Source organism: Rhinatrema bivittatum, chromosome 19 (genome assembly GCF_901001135.1).
Source record: "Rhinatrema bivittatum chromosome 19, aRhiBiv1.1, whole genome shotgun sequence".
NCBI lineage: Eukaryota > Metazoa > Chordata > Amphibia > Gymnophiona > Rhinatrematidae > Rhinatrema > Rhinatrema bivittatum.
The window spans coordinates 34,601,458-34,625,314 of NC_042633.1; the positions used below are offsets into that span (position 1 = coordinate 34,601,458).

The window sequence follows — 23,857 nt, forward strand, 5'->3', positions numbered from 1 at the left end:
CTTTATAATGCCATTCAGCAGGGGCCTCTTCTAGCTGAACCTGGGGGCCTGATCGATGTACACGAGACCCAATTCTGTGCACGTTAAAAAAACCAAAACGCTTTATGCACAGACGACGTAATTTGTGCGCCTAAAATCCACATACAGAACCCTGAACTCCGGGTTCAGCCTCACAGACTAACATTAGCCCCAGTGGCTTCACTCCAGCGTTCGGCCTGCACATGGGAGCGATGGCCGATGCCTTCGTTCACGTGGGAGTTAAACAGGAGGAGGGCAGATCTGCGTGCAGAGTTTAGCACAGGTTTGCACGCACCTGTTTGTTCTGCAGGCGAATCTCCCTGCTGCATGGTGAGTAAAGCCCCGTGCACACAGAACGTGCAACCGTTCACGGGTAAGACTGCGCGTACAGCCCGCGACAGCTTAGTACATCGGGCCCCGAGTTAGCTGCCTAGCATGGAAACTGAGAGTCCCATATTCAGTCACTGTTCGGATAGCAAAGATAACCGGACAAACTTACCCAGCTCACTTTGGAGCGATGTTCAACGGTGCAGCCACAGTACCGAATATAGACAGATACGTTTATCTGGCTAACTTTAGGCCAGGCTCTTTGGCCCAGCCAGACGTAGCCGGCCGACTCAGCTGCTGCCAGTTATGGCCCCCAGAATGCACCAAACTTAACCGGCTTAAGTTCTAGCCGGCCAAGTGCCCACATTTTCAATTTGCCGGGAAACGTCTGACTTATCCGTCTAAATGCTTTTGAACATGGACCTCTCAGTGCTTTTAAGAGTGATCTCCCTATCTTGTCGTAGGCTCTCTTCTGAAGCAAGGTGACCCAAGGTGCCCTGTCCGTATCCGTGTAAACTCGCCCACGGGGCCACTCCGAATGCTCTGGGACCCGGTGAGTAAAAGGGGTCCAGGGATATGACCCGAGAAACGAGGTATGGTGGGAACGATCGGGTATCTGCCTCAGGGAATCCTGGAACGGGAATCTGTAAGGGCCATTGAGTCTCTGCCCTAGATCCTTACCACTGCCACCACTTGATCAAGCTTCAGGCTCATTTTCCCCGCCGCCACAAGGGATCCTCTGGGCTTATCCCGGGCTTTCTGGGATTCTGCTACTTTCCTCGCCCCCGCCATCTCCCCTGGGGATGCCGTTCCATGCTTGCAGCCTCCAGGAGTGGCGAAAGCCATGGAGGATGATAGAAGAGGTCACAGCTGGACCATGGGCAGCCCCAACAGAGCAGGCGACTCAATCTGGCTTGAGGAAGACAGCGGGAGGTCAGTATAGAGCAAGGGGGAAGGAAGGGGCCAGAAATCTCTCTCCCGATTCAAGCTATGAAGTCCGCACAAGTTAAAAAGTCGTTGGACAGTCATGGAAGCATTGGAGTTTAGTCCCAGCTCTCGGCAGGAGAAAGCAATTAAACAGAGGACATCTGATACTAAAAGAGACAGCTCCAGCACCAGCTAGGGGTGTACTTTAGAATTTTTATTTTAAAGAAAGAATTAGGAAAACCAGCCCTTCTACATCCACATGCCTCCTCCAACTTCGCCCAGATCAGCCAGTCATTCAGGTACGGATGAATTAACACCCCCTCCCTTCTGTAGGGCTGCCGCCACTACCCCCATCACCTTCATGAAGATGTGTGGCGCCGTGGCTAGTCCAAAGGGGACAGCCTGGAAGGGACCTCTGATAATTGCTCCGAATTGAAATGTAGAGGTAAACCTCAGTGACATGAGAAACTCCCCTTTGCGGACTGCCGCACTGATCGTTCGCAGAGTTTCCATCCGAAACTGCGGCACTTGCACGCTCAAGTTTACCTGCTGCAGGTCCAATATGGGACGGAAGGCACCCTCCCTTCTTTGGAACCACAAAGTATATGGAGCACCTTCCCTGCCCTTGTTTGTCCAGTGGAACCGGGAGAATAGCTTCCAGGCTTAACAAGCTTTGTAGAGTGCCTTCTACTGCTTCCCACTTGTTTTGGGAAGTGCAGCGTGACTCCAGGAAGGTGTCCTTGAGTGGGCGTGAAAATTCTAAGGTGTACCCGTCCCTTATCACCTCCAGTACCGAGTGATCGGAGGCGATTTTGGCCCACTCCTCGTAAAACCGAGACAACCTGCCCCCAAAGAGTAAGGAGTTTGGCTCCCCGAGGTGTTAGGTTCCTTTGAGGGCCATCCCTTGAGTGGAGCAGGGTGAGTGGGGGGTTGGTGGGTGGGTCTCATCTCATTGGCCTGGCTTACTTTTGTCAGGGCCGAAGTCACCTCTGGCAGACCTGCCAGCTGCCCGAAAGGACTGTTGACAGGCCGAGGACTGCTTTGAACTGGAGGGGTGGGGGCCACTTCTCCCGGGTCGAAACCTCCTAGAATCCTGAAAGCGGGGATGAGGAGGAAAGGATTTCTTAAAAGGCTTTTTGTCCTCGGGCAGCTTGTTGCCCTCGGTTTCCCCCAGGGACTTCATAAGCTGGTCTAGATCCTCTCCGAAAAGAAGATTCCCTTTGAAGGGAAGATTATATAACTGAGATTTGGATGATGTGTCCGCAGCCCAGTGGCAGAGCCAAAGAAGCCTCCTAGCCGCTACTGCTGAAACCATACTCTGAGCTGCGGTGTGCACCAGATCATACAATGCATCCACCACCAAAATCACCTCCGCTCACTCGGTATTGGAGGTGATAAGGTGGTGGATGCATTGTATGATCTGGTGCACACCTCTGCTTCCAGACAGACCGCCTGGGTAGGGGTCAGGACACCCCAAAGAAGCCAAGTCCTGAGGCTTCTTATATAGAAACATAGAAACATAGAAATGACGGCAGAAGAAGACCGAATGGCCCATCCAGTCTGCCCAGCAAGCCTCACACATTTTTTCTCTCATTCTTATCTGTTACTCTTAGCTCCTTGTTCTATTCCCCTTCCACCCCCACCATTAATGTAGAGAGCAGTGATGGAGCTGCATGCAAGTGAAATATCTAGCTTGATTAGTTAGGGGTAGTAGGGGCAGTAACCGCCGCGATAAGCAAGCTACACCCATGCTTATTTGTTTTACCTAGACTATGTTGTACAGCTCTTGTTGGTTTTTTTTTTACTTCTCCCCTGCTGTAGAAGCAGAGAGCCATGCTGGATATGCATTGAAAGTGAAGTATCAGGCACATTTGGTTGGGGTAGTAACCGCCGTAACAAGCCAGCTACTCCTCGCTTTGTGATTGCGAATCCTTTTTTTTCTTCACCCCTGTCGTTGAAGCTATGCAGGATATGCGTGAAGCATCAGGTTTGTTTTTTTTTCCCCCTGCCCTTGAAGCAGAGAGCTATGCTGGAAATGCGTGATGTATCAGTCTTTCTCCCATGCCGATGCAGGAGAGAACCATGCTGGATATGCATGGAAAGTGAAGTATCAGGCACATTTGGTTTGGGGTAGTAACTGCCGTAACAAGCCAGCTACTCCCCTCTTTATGAGTGCAAATCCTTTTTTCCATTACCTCTTGCTGTTGAAGCTTAGAGCGATGTAGGAGTCACAGTAAACATGTGTATGTTTATTTAGTAAGGGTATTGTGTCAATAGCCATCATTCTGGCGAGTCACCCACTCTTCATTGGCGGCCTCTTGACTTTATGGATCCGCAGTGTTTATCCCACGCCCCTTTGAAGTCTTTCACAGTTCTGGTCTTCACCACTTCCTCCGGAAGGGCATTCCAGGCATCCACCACCCTCTCCGTGAAGAAATACTTCCTGACATTGGTTCTGAATCTTCCACCCTGGAGCCTCAAATCTGAATCCAACACAAGCACGCATGCTGCATCATGCTCGCACAGACCACGCCGCGAAGACTCAAAGAAGAAACCTCAGACGCTTGAGCTGAGTCTCCAATTTGCGGTCCTGCACATTCTTCAGAGCGGCAGCCCCTGCCACTAGAATGGTGGTCTTCTTAGTGACCACCAAAACCGCTGCATCCACCTTAGGTGTCTTAAGGCGCTCCAAATGCTCTTCCAACACAGGGTACAGTTTCGCCATAACCTGTCTAACCTTCAGACCTGCATCCAGGGAGTCCACTCCCAGCTGATTAACTTCTGGATTTTCTTAGCAATAGGAAAAGCGCTGGGCGGGCCTTGGAGACCATCCAAGACCCTCACTATCTGACTCCTCCTAAGTTAACTTAACCCTCAATTCCTTCTTAAGCAAACGAACCACATGCGGGTCGTCCCCTTCAGGCCCGGCCTCCACCAGGATCTGGTCGACCCTGCTCACATCCAGATCCAGGGACTGGTTCTCATCTGGGTCTTCATTGGGATGCGCATTGGGGGAGGAGGCTTCCTCTCCCTGCAGGTCATCCGAGACATCCAGATCCCCACACATGGGCCCTGAGAGTCGTCACACAGCCTAGACCGTTTTAGGAACCCAAACTCCTCTCTGGAGCTTCCTTTTTGCTGACTTCCTAGCCAAAATGGCCTTGTGCACGAGGGAAAGGCCTCCCGGGCCCGCAAGTGCCTCAGCGCTACTTGAGTCAGATTCTGTGCCTCCTTCACTCCCCTGCTCGGGCTCCCATGCCGTGGGAGAAAACGGGGGAGGGGGTCTTCCTGGGGCTCCTTTCTGGACACTGAACTAGAGGAAGCAAAAGACCTTCCCCTTGGTCTCAGCCGCAGAAGCTGCCTGGCGAGAAGCCTTCTTGGGCTTGTGCTCCTTAATGGAGATCCCATCCCCCCTGATGCACAAGTTGTGCATAGGGAGAGGGGATCCAATAAGGCAGATCAGGTGCCACAGGCCTTGGAGGCCTCCACACGGTTTTTCTGCCATCTGTGCCGCTGCAGCGCAATCCCCCCAGCCGCCCGGGAGAAAAAACAGCTGAAAGAAAATGGCACTTGCACCAAAAATAGCCCGGTGCCTCCGAGCCGACGTGCGGGAGAAATCAGCAGCCAAAGGAAACAGCACGCGTGCCAAAAACAGCTCAGCCCCGCCGAGCCTCCGCACTCGGAAAGTCACCACTCGCCACTGGGGAAGGAAATTCAGCGCCCTTGCCATCATCGCTGCTTGCCCCCCCCCCCCCGCAGAGCCCATCTACCTTCGGAGTCTGCTGGTCCCGGCACTGCTGTGCAGACAGATTCACTCGGCAGTGCTGCTGAGCTCTGAGCAATCAGGAAAAACAGCCTTCTTTTTCCTTTTAACTTAATTAAATAAAACAGAAAAGCAACAGAAAGAAGCTAAATAAAAGGACGCTTCAATGGGATACTTTCCTGAGCCAGAAGCAGCCAGGAGGGAAGCCTCAGGACCGATGAGGGAGCCAGTCCCCTGGCTCTCAGGGTCCCTGCAACACTCGGGCTAACACTGCCAGGGGTATCCAACCCCGTTTGCCCGGCTCAACCTGAGGGATGGCCCAAAAACGGAACCTGGCACCTTGGGGAGCAAATCCCAAACTCCAAGCAACTCGGTCAGAGCTGCAAGCATGCATCACCCCCATCTGCTGGAGACAGAGAAATACTGAGGAGCTGCAGGTGGCACACTTGGTATATAGCAGAACCTCAACGTTTTGTTTCTCTGCCTCCATCTGCTGGTGGGAGTGCATAACCCACTGGTCTGGACTGATCTGGGTATGTCCAGTCCAGGGCCTTCCTCTTTTTGAAGCTAAAAATCCTCTTCTATTATTTTATCTTATTCTTTTTTTTTTTTAAACTCAGCAGAACAGCAAGTTTTGCACCTCCTCCATCTGCTGGAGACAGAGAAATACTGAGGAGCTGCAGGTGGCACACCAGGTTAAGAGACAATATCTGAGACAGGTTCTCCGTCTCCATCTGCTGGAAGGGAGGCAAAACCCAGGAGTCTGGACTGATCTGGGTACGAACAGGGAATGACTTATTACTTGATTTAATTAATTTAGTCCTTATCTTACCCAGAAATTAACTGTTTGCCACACTCACCAAAAGCACTGAGGAGCAGGAGGAATGACATCAAAATACAGAATCCCACAGCAGATAAGGACTATATGGTCCATCTCGTCTAGCCAATTTACTTCCAGGTACAGTGCCATAAATCTCAGGTGATCGCTGGCTTTCCCCTCACTTCTGCACACTAAGGATCCTCTTTGCCTGTCCCAGACTTTCCTGGTATAAGGACTCTTAAGCCCTCTCTGAGCCACAGGACTTACCTACTCTAGCACATGCAACTCACCTTGAACTTGGGTTTGGAACGCTAATTAAATCCTAAATCCAAACAAGGATGACGACTCAGAAGCCCCCCCCTAACAGCACCTGCAGATTCCTCTAATCTTTGCAGACGGCCCTGTCTCCACCGTCCTCCCATGGGTGGAGCCCGTTCCTCGAAAACCAAAAGAAGCAGCAGAAGGGAGACGCCAGTAAAAGGTAACAATTGCTTTTTATTAAACGTTATTTCTTTTTCAGCACACACCCCAGAAAGAAAAAATTGAGAAAGAAAAACAGACAAAAAAAGAGCCAGAGAGAGAGAGAGAGAGAGAAAGAGAGAGAGAGACACACGCGCACACACACACAGACATTCCCCCTTGGCATCGCCCCTCCAGGACCTGAGACTCTGTGCCAGGCAGGAAGTATATACAGAATTGCGATCGATTATATACAGTACAAATGTGCCATAATTACAGCAGATAGCGAGCTGCAGGGGAATCCAGCCTCACATATGTACACTTTTACAGAACGTAGAAAGAGCGCATTTGGGAGGGATATTTCTCTTCATTTTCTGGGGTGAGAAGGAAAAGAGATGGGGTTACCGGAAAAAAAAAAAAAATATGTGGCTCCAAGGGGTACAAAGATACCAAACTCCGGGAGAAGGGGGAGAGAAAAGAAGAACAGGATCAATCAATTAATATAATTGCAATTTAGAGTCTGCTTATAATTTTTTTTTTAAATAATTTTTTCTTTTAAGTTATTTTTTTTTCTTAAATATAAATGTACACAGGACATCAAAACAACCAGTACAATCACTTTGCTTTATAACAATCATCAGGCAGCTGAGCTGTCAGCCACGGTGAGACACGGGGCACCTTCACGCCTCCCGCCTTCGGAACGGGTCAGCCCTGGGTTGGCACCACCCCCCCCTGCTGTGGACGGGGAGAGGAACGGTTGAAAGGGCAGGCAGAGTAGTAAAAGGAGAGGAGAAGCAGCAGAAAAGGAAAACTTGACCTAGGTGAGGATCCAAGGAGAGAGGGCTGCTGGGAAAACGGCTCAACCTTTGCCTCCCCGAGGATAAAGGCATGGGGCAGTTCACATCTGGAGGGCAGGTTGTCAGTTTTCTGGAAGGCTCAAGGTGAGGGAAGGGAAGAGCAGCCTGAAACGGAATAAGGTGGATAGAAAACTACAGAAACCAAGCTAAGTGCACCAAGCGTGGGGGGCTTTCACTGTCTCTCGCTGGTCACACGTAGCTGCCCTTTTTGAAGCTCCTCTGAATGGTAGCAGCCCTCTCCCTCCCTGGGAGGGCCCTGCCTCTGGCTCCCAGAGGACCTCTTTGGTGGGGTGACAGCTGCTGGTAATGGAGGAGGATAGTAATGGGTATGCCCAGTGAAGACAGACGGAAAATCATGAGCCAAGGGCACGGGCTGGTGTAGAGGACAATGTTGGCACTAGAAAGCAATTCTTAAATGCTTTCAAATGGCTCCAGGCCAGGAAGGATGACTAGGGGGGCCTTCTCTCCTTTAGGAGCATTTCCCATATTACGGTGTGTGTATATATAAAACAGAGAAATGCCCCAGACTCTCTGCAGAGCTCATGCAAGTACCAACCGAGACCTCTGCAGATCTGGGAGAAAGCCACATCTCCTCAAACATCAATGACCTTTCTGCCAAGAGGGGAGAAACCACAACCTCCTCAACATACTTCAGTGATTTCTCTGCAGACCTGGGAGGAAGCTGTGTCCACTTCAGAGACCTCGCTGTAGATTAGGGAGGTAGCCACATCCTCTCATTGTGCATCAGAGACTTATCTGCAGATCATGGAGAAAGCCATATCTTTGGAGATCTGCAGCTTGCATCTTTAGACAAGAGGTAAGACTAGTTTAGTCTTTCTAGTTGGAAGGCAGCCATTTTGTTTTGGAAGCTCCACCCTCCCCCCCCCACCCCCACCCTTTGTCCATGATCTCATTCTGAGCATGCCCAACAGTGTGGCTAGTGGTGGTCAGTTGTGTTGCGAAACTCGCCATTTTCGGTGATTTGGAGTCGAGGCGGCAGAGGCGGATGTGCCGACATCATCCCGTTCCATGGCGGCTGTGTCATCATCGAGGTTGTCAGACGCGGGTTTGCTGCACCCATGGAGGAAAGCTGCCTCTCCTGCAAAGAGACCGACAAGCACAAGTTTATTTAACAACGGAACAGCCAAACAGTGGCGTTAACAAAGACCCCAGTCAAGGTTCTTCTAACATCAGTGTTACCGCCAACCTCCCACCATGTGACCTGACACTACAAGAATCAAGGGTTTTACCCATAAGTATTAAGGCAGATAAACATTAGTATGCCAAATATTACTACCAAAAAAGGATGAGGCCAGCTGGCCCTGGACCAATCATTGGGCTTCTGCTCAAGAGAGTCCAGAAATTAGGATTTTGGCACTTTATAATATAAAGACAACCAACTCGATATCTCCAATAAACACATGTTCTTCCCAGTAAAATTGCCCCTGTATTCCCACAGTACACCAAAAGCATCAATGTAAAAATCTTTCAATGAATAAACACTAACCTCTTGTCAGCACCAGCACTCTATTCATAGGAAACATCCAGGTGTGCCACATGGCAAGCCCAGCACCGTTACCTTCCTTAACACTCCATGGGGGTCAGGGAAATACCTACAGTACCTGAATGTAATCAGCTTTGAAGTGCCCTAAAGCTGAATATAAATATAATAAACAACCAACCAATAATACTCTATGGAGAACCTCCAGCTGCTCTAACATGGCAATCCCAGCTCTATCATCATCAATACAACTCTATGGAGAACCTCCAGCTGCTGTAAGATGGCAATGCCAGCTCTATCACCATCAATATGAAGAAATTTCAGTTGCAGTAACAGGACAATCCCAGCCTAATTACCCTCAATAATACTCTATGCAGAACCTCCAGCTCTCATCCTCAATAATGCTGTATGGATGACCTCCAGCTGCCATAACATGGCAATCCCAGCTCTGTCATTCTCAATAATAGTCTATGGGGAATCTTCAATTGCCATAACATGGCAATCCCAGCCTCCTCATCCTGTCCATAATATACCATGGGGTACCTCTAGGTGTGCAACATAGCAATCCTAGCCCCCTCATCCTCAATTATGCTCTATGGAGAACCTCTAGCTACTATAACAAGGCAATTCCAATCCCATTACTCTCAATAATACTCTATAGAGAAACCTTCAGCTGCTGCAAACTTTCAATCCCAGCCCTGTCATCCTCAATAATACTCCATAATAATCCAGTGGAAACCTCTTAAAAATGTAAGGAAAATTTGGTTCTTACCTGCTAGTTTTCTTTCCTTGAGTTCTACCAGACCAGTCCAGACAGGTGGGTTTTTCTCCCTAGAAGGAGACAGAACAAATCTTGACTGTACTCTTGGTACTTAAGTTGCTGTGCCACCTTCAGTATCTCTGTAAATCTGTAACAAAGCTAAACGAACCCCTTCAAGCAGGAGAAATAAACAGTCAATGAACCCAAAACTAGGCTTGATACCTTTTCACAGAGAAAATGATGGCACCTTAAACTATCAAAGAAACAAAATCACTGCATATAAACAAACTCGGAAGAGCAGTCTACAGAATTAAAGGGCGGGATTCTGGACTGATCTGGTAGGTCTCAAGGAAAGAAAATTAGCAGGTTTGAATCAATGTTTCCTTCCTTATCATCCACCAGACCAGTCCATATGAATGGGATGTATCCAAGCCATCCTAACCTGGGTGGGAACCAAAAAGACTTGCTTGGAAAATCAGCAGCATCTGGAGCCTGGCCATTCAATCTGTAGTATTTTGAAAAGGCAGGCAGAGAAGACTAAGTTGCCAACCTACAAATATCCTGCGGCGACATCAACTGACACTCAGCCACGAAGCTGCCTGAGCCTTAGTGGCATGAGCCACTAAGGGAACCACTATGGGAACCACTATGGGAACCTCTAGTGCCTTGAAATTTAGACCAATCCATCTAACAATAGAAACCTTAAGATGCCTTCTCCCCTTTGTTGTAAACCACTGAATAAAACAAAGATGGTCTGACCTCCGAAACTCATTATTGACCTTCAAATATATCAGGAGAGCTCTACACATCCAAAACATGCAGCTCCTGAGTGTGATCAGCTGAACCGGACCTTGAATTATTAAAAACACAGGCAACTCTACCGATTGACCTAAATAAAAGGAAGAGCCCACCTTTGGTTAATAAAAAAAAAAAACGATGGAACTGTGTAACTAGAAACCCCATCCTGTGAAAACATAAAAAGGATCTCTGCATGACAGTGTCTGCAAGTCAGAAATATCGCCCTGCCAAACAGATAGTGAGCAAAAGCTCCGCCTTCAGAATAAAATCCTTCAAAGATGCTCTCCTAATAGACTCAAAAGGAGGCTTGGACAAGACTTTTAAGACTAAATTGGACTAAAGAATCATCCCTGTTTTATTGTAACTTCTTCTTCTGAGCACTTGTTATAATTTGTTATAATCTGTTATAAGTTGTAATGTATACATTCAAGTTATAGTTTTGTATTGCTCACCCCTTGTTTTATGTAAACCGACATGATACGAACTCCGTGAATGCCGGTATAGAAAAATCACAAATAAAATAAATAAATAAATTCAGGTTCCATGGTGGGATCAAACTCCTAACTGAAGGTCGCAAAAGCACATCCAGGTGTGAAGCTAATGAGGATCTCTGAATTTTCTCTCTCTAACAGGACAATGCTGCCACTTGTACCTTCTGCAAACCTGCCTGCAAGGAGGAGAGGATCATGGGAATCAAAGCCTGAACTGAACACCCCTAACTCCTAACACTAGGTCTCAAACATCTTACAGACTCACATATATGCTAAGGAAGTCAAAGTCTTCCTGGCTTGAAGCAAAGTTGTAATCACCTCTCCTCCAAATAGCCTTTAACTCTCAAATTTCTCCTTTCAAAAGTCAAGCCATGAGACAAAAACGATCCACCTCGTCCAAGAAAAATCGGACCCTAATGCAGAAGACTGGGAACTTGACTGATCCTCAAAGGTCCTTCTAACCTGAGGCTTATTAAATGCACAAATCACAGCCATTTGGACCAGTAGAATCACTTGACCTCGGTTCCTTTCTATACACTTTATCGTTTCCATCAAAGGCTAAGGAGGAAATACTTATAGTACCATCTTAAGGCCATGGCTGAAACGGGGCATCCACACACTCTGATTCCAATGCTTTGGCATTCAGTCCTGTTGTCATAAAATCTAGCCAAGGTTCTTCTCACCAGGATCTGATGAGGGAGAGCACACTCTCTGCCAGCTCCCATTTCCCAGGATCCAGATTGTACTTGCTCAAGAAATCCGCCTGCACATTCTCAACCTGGCGATGCAAGAAGGCAAAAGAGTTCTTAAATGCTACTCCGCACACTTCCAAGGAAGTTGCTAGGCTTCTGGTATCTCCTTGCTTGTGTATATATGCCCCTGCTGTCGCATTGTCTGACAGAACTCATGCTGCCTCACTTCTGACCAGAGGAAAGAAGGACAGCAAGGCCCTCCTGATCGCCTTCGTCTTTAATCAACTGATCCATCAGTCTGTTTCACACAGTCCATTAACCGTGTCATCTGCCTTAAAACGGATGCCACTCTGACTGGCATCTATGATTACTATTAACCAATCTGAAATGCCAAAGCCATCCCTTTGGATAAATTGTCTTGTAGGAGCCACTGGGAAAGACTGAATCTGGCCTCCCCCTTGAAGGGGTAACCTGACCTTGAGAATTCCATCATGAGAGAAGAGCCTTCTTCAACAGTCTCATATGAGCAGTTGCCCAAGGAACCAAATCCAGAGTAGACACCATAGATATCAGCACTTTAAGATAATCTCAGACTCTAGGAATCTTCATCCACAAAAACTAGCAAGCCTACCTCTCAAGATGTAACCTTCCCTCTGTTGTAAGAAACACCTTTCCTTCTCTAGTTTAGAAACGAGCATCCAAGTATTCCAGTTCCAGCAATAGGACCAGTTTATTCTTTGCAAAATGAATCACTCAGCCTAAATTTTGCAATAGTACAATACCCCCTGAACTGAAAGATGATAATCTTCCTTTGGTTTTGCTCAGATTAACCAATCATCCAAGTACAAATGTACCATGAATCCTTCTCTCTGAAGAAGAGCTGCCATAACCACCATTACCTGTGCTTTTTTTTCCTTATGGCTACACATCAGTACCCCAGACCGTAAAAGTCAGGACCCATGTTGGTTATTATCTAAATCCAATTCTCCTTCCCTCCACCATCAAAACAGAGAGCAATGTTGAAGTTGCATCAAAAGCATAGGAAAATTAGTTTCTTACCTGATAATTTTTGTTCCGTAGTATCACGGATCAGTCCAGTCTCCTGGGTTTTGCCCCCCCCCCCTAGCAGACGGAGACAGATATGTTTTTAAAACAAACTCCGCCTTACACAGGATAGTGCCACCTACAGTCCCGGCAGTATTACTCAATGTCAAAACAGTATGACCTCAGAACTACTAGAACCTCTCAACTATAAAAAAGGAAAAGAAAATTCGGGTCACATAACCCCTCAAGGAACGGAACCTGTGGACCCACTGAAACAAGGACAATCCAAAACGGGATAGCATTTTCTGCAGATTTGACAACAGAAGAAATAGGGAGCGAGCGGACTCTCTCTAACTTCCATGTATCTTACGGGCGGGACTCTGGACTGATCCATGGTACTACAGGAACGAAAGTTATCAGGTAAGAAACTAATTCTCCTTTCCCTGTACATACCCGGATCAGTCCAGACTCCTGGGATGTACCAGAGCTGGCCTACTTGGGGTGGGATCTGAAGAGGCCCGCTTGCAGCACACCTGCTCCAAACTCCGCAGACCCCTGTGCCTGTACATCCAAATAGGTAATGCCTCACAAAATTATAAATGGATTTCCAAGTAGCTGCCTGACAGATCTCCTGCGGCGACACCAAGTGACATTCCACCCAAGAAGCCGCCTGAGAACACGTAGAGTGAGCACGAAGCCTCAGCGGAAGAGGTTTACCATGCAATAAATAGGCCAAGTTAATGGCCTCCTTCAACCAGCGAGCTATGGTAGTCTTAGACGCCATCCTACCACGCTTGGGACCACTCCACAGTACGAACAGGTGGCCCATCAGCCAAAAATCATTGGTGACCTTCAAATAACGTAATAACGCTCTGCAAACATCCAGCCTCTGCAAATCCCCAGACAACGGATCCGACCGATCTACGTCCGGGAAAGCCAGAAGTTCCTTCGATTCGTTGACATGGAAGGCCGAAACCACTTTCAGTAGAAAGGAAGGCACAGTTTGTATTGTAACCCCCGAATCTGAAATCCACAAGAATGGTTCCCTACAAGAAAGGGCTTGGAGCTCTGATACTCTACGAGCCGACGTAATAGCAACCAGAAAGATAACTTTCAAAGTCAGGTCCTTCAGGGTTGCCCTCTTCAAAGGCTCAAAGGGAGCTGAGACCAGAGTGTTGAGCGCTAAATTTAAATTCCAAGATGTTCAAGGATGCCGCACTGGAGGCCGCAAATGCTTGGCGCCCCGTAGAAAACAAACCACATCCGAGTGTGCCGCCAAAGCCACACCGTGAATATTACCATGTAATCAGCCAAGCGCCGCGACTTGAACCCTCAGGGAGCTACAGGACAAACCCTAGGCAAGACCATTTTGAAGAAAACCGAGAATATCTGACACAGACGCTTTATTGGGACTACCTCCTGCTCTAGACACCACGACTCAAAAATCCTCCATACTCTAACATACGCTAGGTTGGTAGACGTCTTACGCGAGTTCAGCAGAGTTGCCACCACAGCCGGAGAATAACCTTTACGACTCAAGCGGCGCCTTTCAAAAGCCATGCCGCGAGACAAAAGCGCTCTACTTCCTCCAACAGGCAGGACCCTGATGCAGTAGGTCTGGAAGATGTGGAAACCGCAGAGGTCCCGCTCGTGCCAGGTTGAGAAGGTCCACAAATCAAGGACGTCTCGGCCATTCTGGAGCTACCAGAATTACCTCCGTTGGATGAAGCTCTATGTGCCGAAGCACCTTGCCGATCAGTGGCCAAGGCAGAAAGACGTACACAGCAGGATCCCGGTGGGCCAGGGAAGCACGAGTACATCGACCCCCTTCTGTCCCCGTCTCTCTGTGCCATCCGTAGAACTGCGGGGCTTTGGCATTCTGAAACGTTGCCATGAGGTCCTTGCTGGGCGTGCCCCATTCCTCGCAGATGATCTGAAAAGCCGCGTCTGCCAACTCCCACTCCCTAGGATCGAGGTGGTGCCTGCTGAGAAAGTCTGCTTGCCCGTTGTCCATACCGGCTATGTGAGACGCTGCGATGCTGACTTCATGCTGTTCCGCCCAGCGTGAGATCAGCCGATTTTGCACGAATCAACCAGTCGTCCAGATAGGGATGCACTAAAAGTCCTTCCCTCCGAAGCTGGGCCGCCACCACCACCATTACTTTGGTGAACGTCCGAGGTGCAGTGGCCAGACCGAAGGGAAGAGCTTGAAACTGAAAGTGCTGGCCCAGGATTGCAAAGCGAAGAAACCGCTGATGAGTCGGTCTTAGGCAGATATGCAGATATGCCTCCGTGAGATCTAGGGATGCCAAGAACTCCCCCTTTCTGACCGAGGCAATGACCGACCGAAGAGTTTCCATGCGAAACTGTGGTACTCTGAGGCACGTGTTTATACTCTTTAGGTCCAGGATGGGCCGGAACGTTCCCTCCTTCTTTGGGACTATGAAGTAAATGGAATACTGACCTTTCCTTCATGCTCCTATGGGTACAGGGACGATGGCCTCTAGCAGAAGAAGAGGCTGTAAAGTGTCCTAAACCGCCTGACGTTTCGTCGCGTATCCGCAGGGAGAGACGAGAAACCGGTCCCAAGGGTGCCGTGCAAAATCTAAAGCGTAGCTTGTTTTATCACGGTCAGCATCCACTGATCCGTTGTGATCTTGGCACATTCCTCGAAAAATAGGGACAGTCTGCCCCCTACAGCCGGCACTGAGGAATGGGCCAGCGCTCCTTCATTGTGAGGATTTGGACCCGGGAGCAGACTGGGCCGCAGCTGCTCTGCTGAATCTTCGGCCACGAAAAGGCGGAGACCAGGCCTGCTGCTTCGGTTGCGCTGGCCGAAAGGAAGAGCTAGGCGTTTTAGCTGGTCGATATCGCCGATTCCCCCTGAATCTGGCTCTGGAAGAGAAGGAACCCAGAGACCGAGACCTGTCCTCCGGCAACCGATGAACCTTATTTTTGCCCAAAGACTGAATCATATCCTCCAAGACCTTTCCAAACAGCAATTTTCCCTTAAAAGGCATAGAACCCAGCTGGGCTTTGGAGGACATGTCTGCCGACCAGTGTCTCAACCACAGTCTACGAGCCGAGACTGCCAACACCATGGATCTCACTGAAGTCCACAACAAGTCGTGGAACGCATCCGCACAGCAGACCAAGCAGGATTCCAGCCGACCCGCCTGAGCAGCTTCCGCCTCGAAGAGGCCGGCATTAGCCTGCAATTGGTGCACCCAGCGAAGACCTGCTATCATTGCGAAGTTGCTGCACATAGCTGCCTTGACCCCCAGAGTGGAGACCTCAAAAATTCTCTTAAGCTGGACCTCTAACTTCCGGTCCTGCAGGTCCTTGAGCGCAGTTACTCCTTTTGGTAACAGCGGTCATCGCCGCATCTACCTTGGGCACTCGCAGCATCTCCAAAGCATTCTCTGGCAGAGGATGAAGCTTATCCATGGCCTTTCCCACTTTCAACCCGAGATCTGGGGTATCCCATTCTCAGAACAAGCAGTCTGTAGCTGAAAAATGAAAGGGAAAGGCGGTTGCTGGACCTCTCAGGCCCAACAAAACAGGATCCATAGTACCTAATTTCGACTCCTCAGGACGACTCTCAATGCCCAGCTGTGCCAGGATAGAAGGAATAAGAGGGCCAAGCTCGTCCTTCCGAAAGGCAAACCACTTTGGGGTCACCCCCCTCCACGGCCTGCAAGCCTCTTACCGCCCTCTGCAGCCGGAGATCAGGATCTGCATCCACCCCATGCGGGGGTATAGGCTGAGGGTCCGGGTCCTCTGGGTCCTTATCCTGCCCCGAAGTATCCGTATCCAGCTGAGGAACCCCAGTACGAAGAGGATGCTTAGGCAGAGACGGTCCCTTTCTTGCCTCAAGGTCTAGCGCGTTTCCGGGCGTGAGATCTGGCTCCCCCAGAGGTAACTTTTTCTCCCGTGCACCTCTTGCCTGACTTCCGTGCTTCTGATTATTCCTCTTTCTATGCAGTCAGCATTCTTCTGGATTTAGCTATCGCATTGTCACATTGCTTTGCCATCTTCAGATCACCAGACACTATCACTCCAAGATCCCTCTCTTGGTCTGTGCACTTCAGTCTTCCACCACCCACCACATACAGCACTTCTGCATTACCCCATCCCAGATCTTGGTCCACTCTTCGTAGAAAAGAGACAAACACCCTCCTATTCACCCTCCTCCAGATGATCCTTATCCCTATCACTGTCCCCAGGAAGTTCCTCAGAAGGTTCCTCCTGAAACTTCCATCGAAACCCCTGCCGATTCTATCTCAGAATAGAGATCGGCCTCTAACCTTCTCTTCTTGGGATGGAAAGGGATCAGGAACCCCCAGAGAGAGCCTTTCAGTAGTGAACCTCTGGAAGCAGCATCTTTTATTTTTTTTTTAAATTAAAAATGCCTTATGCATAATGGGGCAGATTTTTATTCTTATGTGCGCAGGGTACATTTGTGCAGGGTACACAAATGTACACCCGATTTTATAACATGTGAACTCTACCGGGCGCATGTTATAAAATCCAGGGTTGGCGCATGCAAGGTGGTGCACACTTGTGCACCTTGCGCGTGCCGAGCCCTAGGGGAGGCCCGATAGCTTTCCCCGTTCCCTCCAAGGCCGCTCCAAAATCATAAGAACATGCCATACTGGGTCAGACCAAGGGTCCATCAAGCCCAGCATCCTGTTTCCAACAGTGGCCAATCCAGGCCATAAGAACCTGGCAAGTACCCAAACACTAAGTCTATTCCATGTAACCATTGCTAATGGCAGTGGCTATTCTCTAAGTGAACTTAATAGCAGGTAATGTACTTCTCCAAGAACTTATCCAATCCTTTTTTAAACACAGCTACACTAACTGCACTAACCACATCCTCTGGCAACAAATTTCAGAGTTTAATTGTGCGTTGAGTAAAAAAGAACTTTCTCCGATTAGTTTTAAATGTGCCACATGCTAACTTCATGGAGTGCCCCCTAGTCTTTCTACTATCCGAAAGAGTAAATAACCGATTCACATCTACCCGTTCTAGACCTCTCATGATTTTAAACATCTCTATCATATCCCCCCTCAGCCGTCTCTTCTCCAAGATGAAAAGTCCTGACCTCTTCAGCCTTTCCTCATAGGGGAGCTGTTCCATTCCCATTATCATTTTGGTCGCCCTTCTCTGTACCTTCTCCATCGCAATTATATCTTTTTTGAGATGCGGTCTAACTTCAGTTAGTCAGCCAGAGTGACTCACTGCTCTCTTGATTAACAAATGTTGGTACCTATTCAAACCAAATCGGAGCGGCCTTGGAGGGAACTTTTTTTCAGCTCCCCCCCCACCTTCCTCTCCCTTCCCCTATCTAAACCTCCACCCAGCCGTACCTAAATCCCCCACCCCCACCTTTTGTTGTCAAAGTTACGCCTGCCCAAGGAAGGCGTAACTTGCGCACGCGGCCGGCTGCTGGCCCGCACCATCCCCCGGCACAGCCACTGTGCTGGAGGACTCGAACTGCTCCCGGAATGCTGCCCCGCCACCGGACCACCCATTTTTGAAAGCCCCGGAACATACACGTGTCCCAGGGCTTGTGCGCGCCGCCGAGCCTATGCAAAATAGGCTCGGCGCGCTCAGGGGCAGGTTTTCGGGGTTACGCACGTAACCCTTTGAAAATCTGCCCCAATCAGTATAAATTCAGGTGAAAAGGGTTCCTTAGAATCCTTCTCTCACAAATCCTACAAAATACAGGCTCACCCTGCTTTGTCACATTGTGCTCTAGCCCTCCCAGCCATTGAGGCTAGGACTGGAAGATATGAAAAGCCTCACCAGAATCTCCTTGAACTGCAAGAGAAGCCAAAATGGCTACCATTCCCTCTCTGGCTGAATCACCACCGACAGAGCCTGAATCAGTGCTCAGCAAATCCTTCTTCATGGAAGCCACCTTGCTCTCCCCAGCAGGGGAAGAGTCCCCTGAACAGTCTTCCACTCCTGATCTGCAGAATCTGGAGGAAGTCATTTTAGAAGACCGAGTACCACTTCCTGCGCTCTGCGGGAGTGGCTATGCTGCAAGCGCTAAGTGGCAGGAATAATGCTCACCTCCTCCAGTGAAAGTTTCTCCCTCTCCATTGTACACAGTCTGTGTCCAAAACAGCCTGCACCACGGGCCTGATTGTTACTGAGTCTCTCCTTCCTGTCCAGTTGCAGTTCCCTGCATTTTATTATTAATTTTTTTTTTAACTTTTTTAAAGAAACATGCACCCAGAAGCAATCAGCCCTTAAAAAGGAAAATACTTCTTTTCCCTTTGGCGATGTTTTCGGGAACCAAGGAATGGATCCTTTTCAGAGAAGAAGAGGCTAGGGAATGAAGACCTTCTTAAATGCAAGGGTAACAGTTAAACAAGAGTCACTGACCCTACTATACTAGGAGAACAGCTTAAAAGGACCCAACATCCCTAGAAGCAATTTCTTCACCAACTCATCTGATTGCAGGATAGACACCCCTACCATCTGCTGGAGACAGCGACTACTGAGACTGCACATGCTACAGTAACTTAAGTACCAATACAGCTTTGGTTCTATTTCTCCATCTGCTGGTATGGGGAGGGGGGGGGAAGACGACCATCTGTCTGGATTTGTCTGGTGGACAAGAAGGAAAGATGGTAATGTCACTTGCTTTCATGATAGTGGATCTGTTCCCTTTAATAACACACTGTGGAGGGGATGGCATAGACTGCAGACATATCACACCCTACATCCATTCCAGATTTCCTACTGTTTAGGCCAGGGCCACTCAGTTACATTCAAATTCTAGCAGCGATGCATTAAAGAGCTGACATCCCTATCTTTTCCCAGTGCTCCAGTAGCTGGGCAAGGAACACCTGACTTCTTTACAGGTGTTTTAGCAGCTGGGCACAGAGCAGAAAGGTAGCTGATTCCACTCTAGATATTTCAGCAGCCAAGCAGGCCACTCCTGACACTTACTTCTGTGCCAGCTACTCTACCACCTGGGGACTGAATGTGGAGCACTTCACTGAGTACTCAAGAGAAATGAGGCGTCAGAGACAAGAGACAGGTGTACTGATATGGCAGAGGAAAATGACATATGAAGACAGACTTTGGATGATGCTGTGCCTTCTCCCTGCACACTTCTTGATTTATGTGCAAACAAATGACAGGAAGTCCATCAGCCATTCAACCCTGAGCTCTGAAATCACTTTCACCATCTAGAGCCCTGCTCAGATTCCGGGTCAGTCTCTGCCTGCGGCCATCTCATTTTCTATATGGTTTATCTACTGTACAGACTGTAAAACATAAGAAAGAACATAAGAACATAAGAAATTGCCATGCTGGGACAGACCAAGGGTCCATCAAGCCCAGCATCCTGTTTCCAACAGAGGCCAATCCAGGCCACAAGAACCTGGCAATTACCCAAACACTAAGAAGATCCCATGCTAATGATGCAAATAATAGCAGTGGCTATTCCCTAAGTATAATTGATTAATAGCCATTAATGGACTTCTCCTCCAAATGAACCTAGCTGTACTAGATGCTCCCAAGATAAAGCGGGTCACTTTTGATCAGCATGAAAAGTAATTCTTTTTAAATATCTCTCACTAATATATACATAGACTAGCCGTTAAGCCCATAACAACAGACTACATTAACATTTTTTTTTTCAGTCCATTTCCTTCCCCCTCATTCTCCCCTCCCCCTCTATTCTCCCTCCCACCTCCCCCCTCTAGTCTCCCTCCCTCTCTCCTCCCCCTCCCCTCCCTCCCCTCAGTCACCCCCTCCTCCCCTCAGTCACTCCATCCCCTCTCCCCCCCCCAGTCACTCCCTCCTCCCTCCGTCACACCCCCCCCTCCCTCCCACTCTCTCAGCTCATTCACAACCCCTTCGGATGGCACAAAGGGAAGATCTCCAGGGGAGGTCCTTACCTCCCTCCCTCGCGCGCGCCGTCGCTACCGCTCCTCGCCGCCGCCATGTTTTCAAAGAGCTGACGCTCTGCTCTGACCGACGTGTTCGCCCGCACATTTGCGGCACGTCGGTCAGGCATCATTTATCTAGTTAGATAAATAATCTGCTAGCCAGTGTAGCCTGTGTCTGAAGATGCTTTTTCTACACACTCCATTTATTACTTATACATCTTTTCTGAACATTTAATTACTGTATAATGATGTCATAAATATGGTGAAATGAGGTTTCTAGGATGATGTCACATACAGACATGGTAAGATTAGCCTTCCATCCCCCAGCAATATCACACATTCAGAATATAAGACCCTCTAATGATTTGTCGTCCCACAGACGTGGTAGGGTGGGGAGGACCACCCCCTCCTTGAGTGATGATGTCATATACAGCCTAGTGGGAAGGGATCCCCACTGATGATGTCATACACTGACTTGGTGGGATAGAAGCCTCAGTGAAGATATCACTAATGGCATTGGGGAAAGCATTCCAGACATGGTGGGATGGGAACTTTCGTGATAAGATCACTCAGAGCATTGTGGGAAAGACCCCCCCAAGTGATGTTGCCTCACACAGCCTTGTTGGATTGGAACCTAAGTAATGATATCACACAGTGGGGTAGCATAGTGTCACACACATAGTGGGATCACAATTTATTACTTGGCATAGAGATATGGTGGGATGGAATAGCATGCTCCCCACTGATGAAGAAAGACAAAGACAGGGTGAGATGGAAGGATGAGGACACAGAAAAGAAAAATGACATTGTAATTTCCACCTGAGCGTCGATAAGTCTCCGTTTGGGATCGATTGGATCTTGCGTGTGGTCCTTCCGAATCTCTTCCTCGACAAGCATCAACCTGAATGAAAATGAAAAGTGAGAACAAATTATCCTACTTCTAGGTTCTCTGTCCTTTTACAAATCATTCTACTTTGCCAAACTGCTTTAGGTTAAAAACCCAGCACTCCAATACCTTCCTCCCTCCCAACACTCACTGATAAAATCGCTCCTTCCTCCCAACATTCACCCACACAACTTCTCCCTCCCCACTCTTCTTCTTCCACCCAACTCCTCTCTCCCAACATTCATCCCCTTCCAGATATCTCCTCCTTCTCAACATTCATCCTCTTTCAAGCAAATCCTCTCTCCCAACTCTCATAAACTTGCATACAACTCAACCCTCCCTACACTCATCCTCTTCTACACAATTCCTCCCTCCCACCTCATTCTCTTCAATGTAACTCTTCCATCCTGACTCATCCTCTTTCATGCAACTCCTCTTGTCCAACATTCAACCTCTTCCACATCTTATTTATTTACATAACTTCTCCTTCTCAAAATGATAAAGGGGATGGAACAGCTCCCCTATGAGGAAAGGCTGAAGAGGTTAGGGCTGTTCAGCTTGGAGAAGAGACGGCTGAGGGGGGATATGATAGAGGTCTTTAAGATCATGAGAGGTCTTGAACGAGTAGATGTGAATCGGTTATTTACTCTTTTGGATAATAGAAAGACTAGGGGCACTCCATGAAGTTAGCAAGTAGCACATTTAAGACTAATCAGAGAAAACTATTTTTCACTCAACGCACAATTAAGCTCTGGAATTTGTTGCCAGAGGATGTGGTTAGTGCAGTTAGTGTAGCTGGGTTTAAAAAAGGTTTGGATAAGTTCTTGGAGGAGAAGTCCATTAACGGCTATTAATCAAGTTTACTTAGGGAATACCCACTGCTAATAATTGCATCAGTAGCATGGGATCTTCTTAGTGTTTGGGTAATTGCCAGGATCTTGTGGCCTGGTTTGGCCTCTGTTGGAAAAAGGATGCTGGGCTTGATGGATCCTTGGTCTGACCCAGCATGGCAGTTCCTCCTTGTCAACACACATCCTCTCCTATGCATCTGCTCAAACATCATCTTCTATGCAGCTATTCCATCCCAACATTCATCTTTTATCACGCACACCCCCTTCACTTATTGAGGCCCTTATAATTCAAAGGATAACTTAAATAAGATGAGCGAGAGCAGAGAATTTATCAGCTGACATTCTACTAAGGATTAGAATGTTGCTAAAAGAGACTCTCTTATGCTCATCTACATCTCCCACCCCCAGCAACAGAGACCAATCCCCAAGCCTCTCCTCAGCTTTCCATCAAGAAATGCCATGCGACATTCCAAAATCAGCTTACATTAAGAAATCATCAATATCAGCTTTTAATCATTGCTTTCCTGGTAAAACAAAAAACCTCAATCATAGCTGATTACATCATGAAGAAGCACATTCTACTGGAAGGAAAAACGCTTTTAGAGATTGGTGGCAGCAGGTTCAGAAAAAGAATTTAGCAGAGGAACTGCGCCGTGCTTCAAACAAAATGACCACAGTTCCTTAGTGAAGCGTTCTGCTTAGCTGAAGCTTCAACGTTGGATGATATTCTTGACTCTAGCACACAGAGGCCACGCTCAGCAACTAACTGCGTACCCCATACAGCAATCTGAAATGTGTGGAAAATAAGTGGAAATCTAAAAATTTGGTGCAACACTCATCTCCAGCTAACCTGAGAGGAGTAAAGCAATCCATTTCACGGACCATGATAAATAACCCAAGTTTAAAACCGCCCTCCCCCACAAATCTGAGAGATCAACAGCCCCGCCCCATATGGTCTCTCTTGTACAGTGATGTGTACACTCACAGCACTTTATAAAAAATGCAACTCATGGAGAAACTAAAAGCTGATTTTTGATGTTTCCTTCAAATGTAAATTGCCCTTTCCCTCCCCCTCCCCCAATGTCCCTAATAGAAAAGAATACTCGGAGTATTTACCATTTCTAACCTGTTAATGATGCTTTTGATCTGCGTATCCTTCTCCACCTGCTGCTGCCGCAGACGCTTCTCGCTCTGCTCCAGCCGCACCTGGTACTGAAAGAGCATTTTATTGGTCTGCTCCTCCTGGGTGAACAATCGCTTTTCATACTCTTCCAGCTTTTGATTGGACTTGAGCAGACGCTCCTTGAGGGAATGGATCTCTTCCTCATATTCCTTCACCTGGTATGGGGGAAGGAGAAGAGAGAATGCCCGGAGAGGCAGTTTTTAATATCATCCAGCCTGCTAAGGTTAGATTGGCTCCTCTTTGAAAAGTCAGCACCGCTGAGCGGCTTATTTAAAAAAAAAAAAAAAAAAAAGGGTGGCTCTGGAGGTACGATGAGGTGGTGGAAAATACGGGAATTATATACATTTCTAAATATATGCTGAAAAGGAAAGACAGAAACTCACAGAATCCAGCTTTGATCTAATGATACCTCACAGAATCTAATCCCAATCCCATGAGACCCTCACAGAATTCAGCCCTGAGTCCATACAACCCACACAGCAAACTCTGAGCCTATGATAAACAGACAGAATTCAAACCTGATCCAATGAGCAGCTCACAGAATCCAGCACTGATCCCATGAGATC

At 48.1% G+C, this 23,857-nt stretch overlaps 1 protein-coding gene across 10 annotated transcripts in view; it reads right to left on the minus strand.

Moving 5' to 3' along the window:
* Nucleotides 1-6,330: 6,330 nt before the first annotated feature.
* The window catches only part of SYNGAP1 (synaptic Ras GTPase activating protein 1), a 211,396-nt gene continuing 193,869 nt past the window's right edge, over nucleotides 6,331-23,857 (minus strand). For 3 of the 10 annotated variants that reach the window (XM_029584372.1, XM_029584380.1, XM_029584379.1), the window contains 3 exons: nucleotides 23,225-23,446; nucleotides 21,191-21,272; nucleotides 6,331-8,269 (listed from right to left, as the gene is read on the minus strand). In XM_029584372.1, coding sequence (XP_029440232.1) covers nucleotides 8,109-8,269; nucleotides 21,191-21,272; nucleotides 23,225-23,446 — 465 coding nt within the window. In that variant the 3' untranslated portion in view covers nucleotides 6,331-8,108. The other 7 variants (XM_029584381.1, XM_029584373.1, XM_029584374.1 and 4 more) reach the window with 6 other exon arrangements.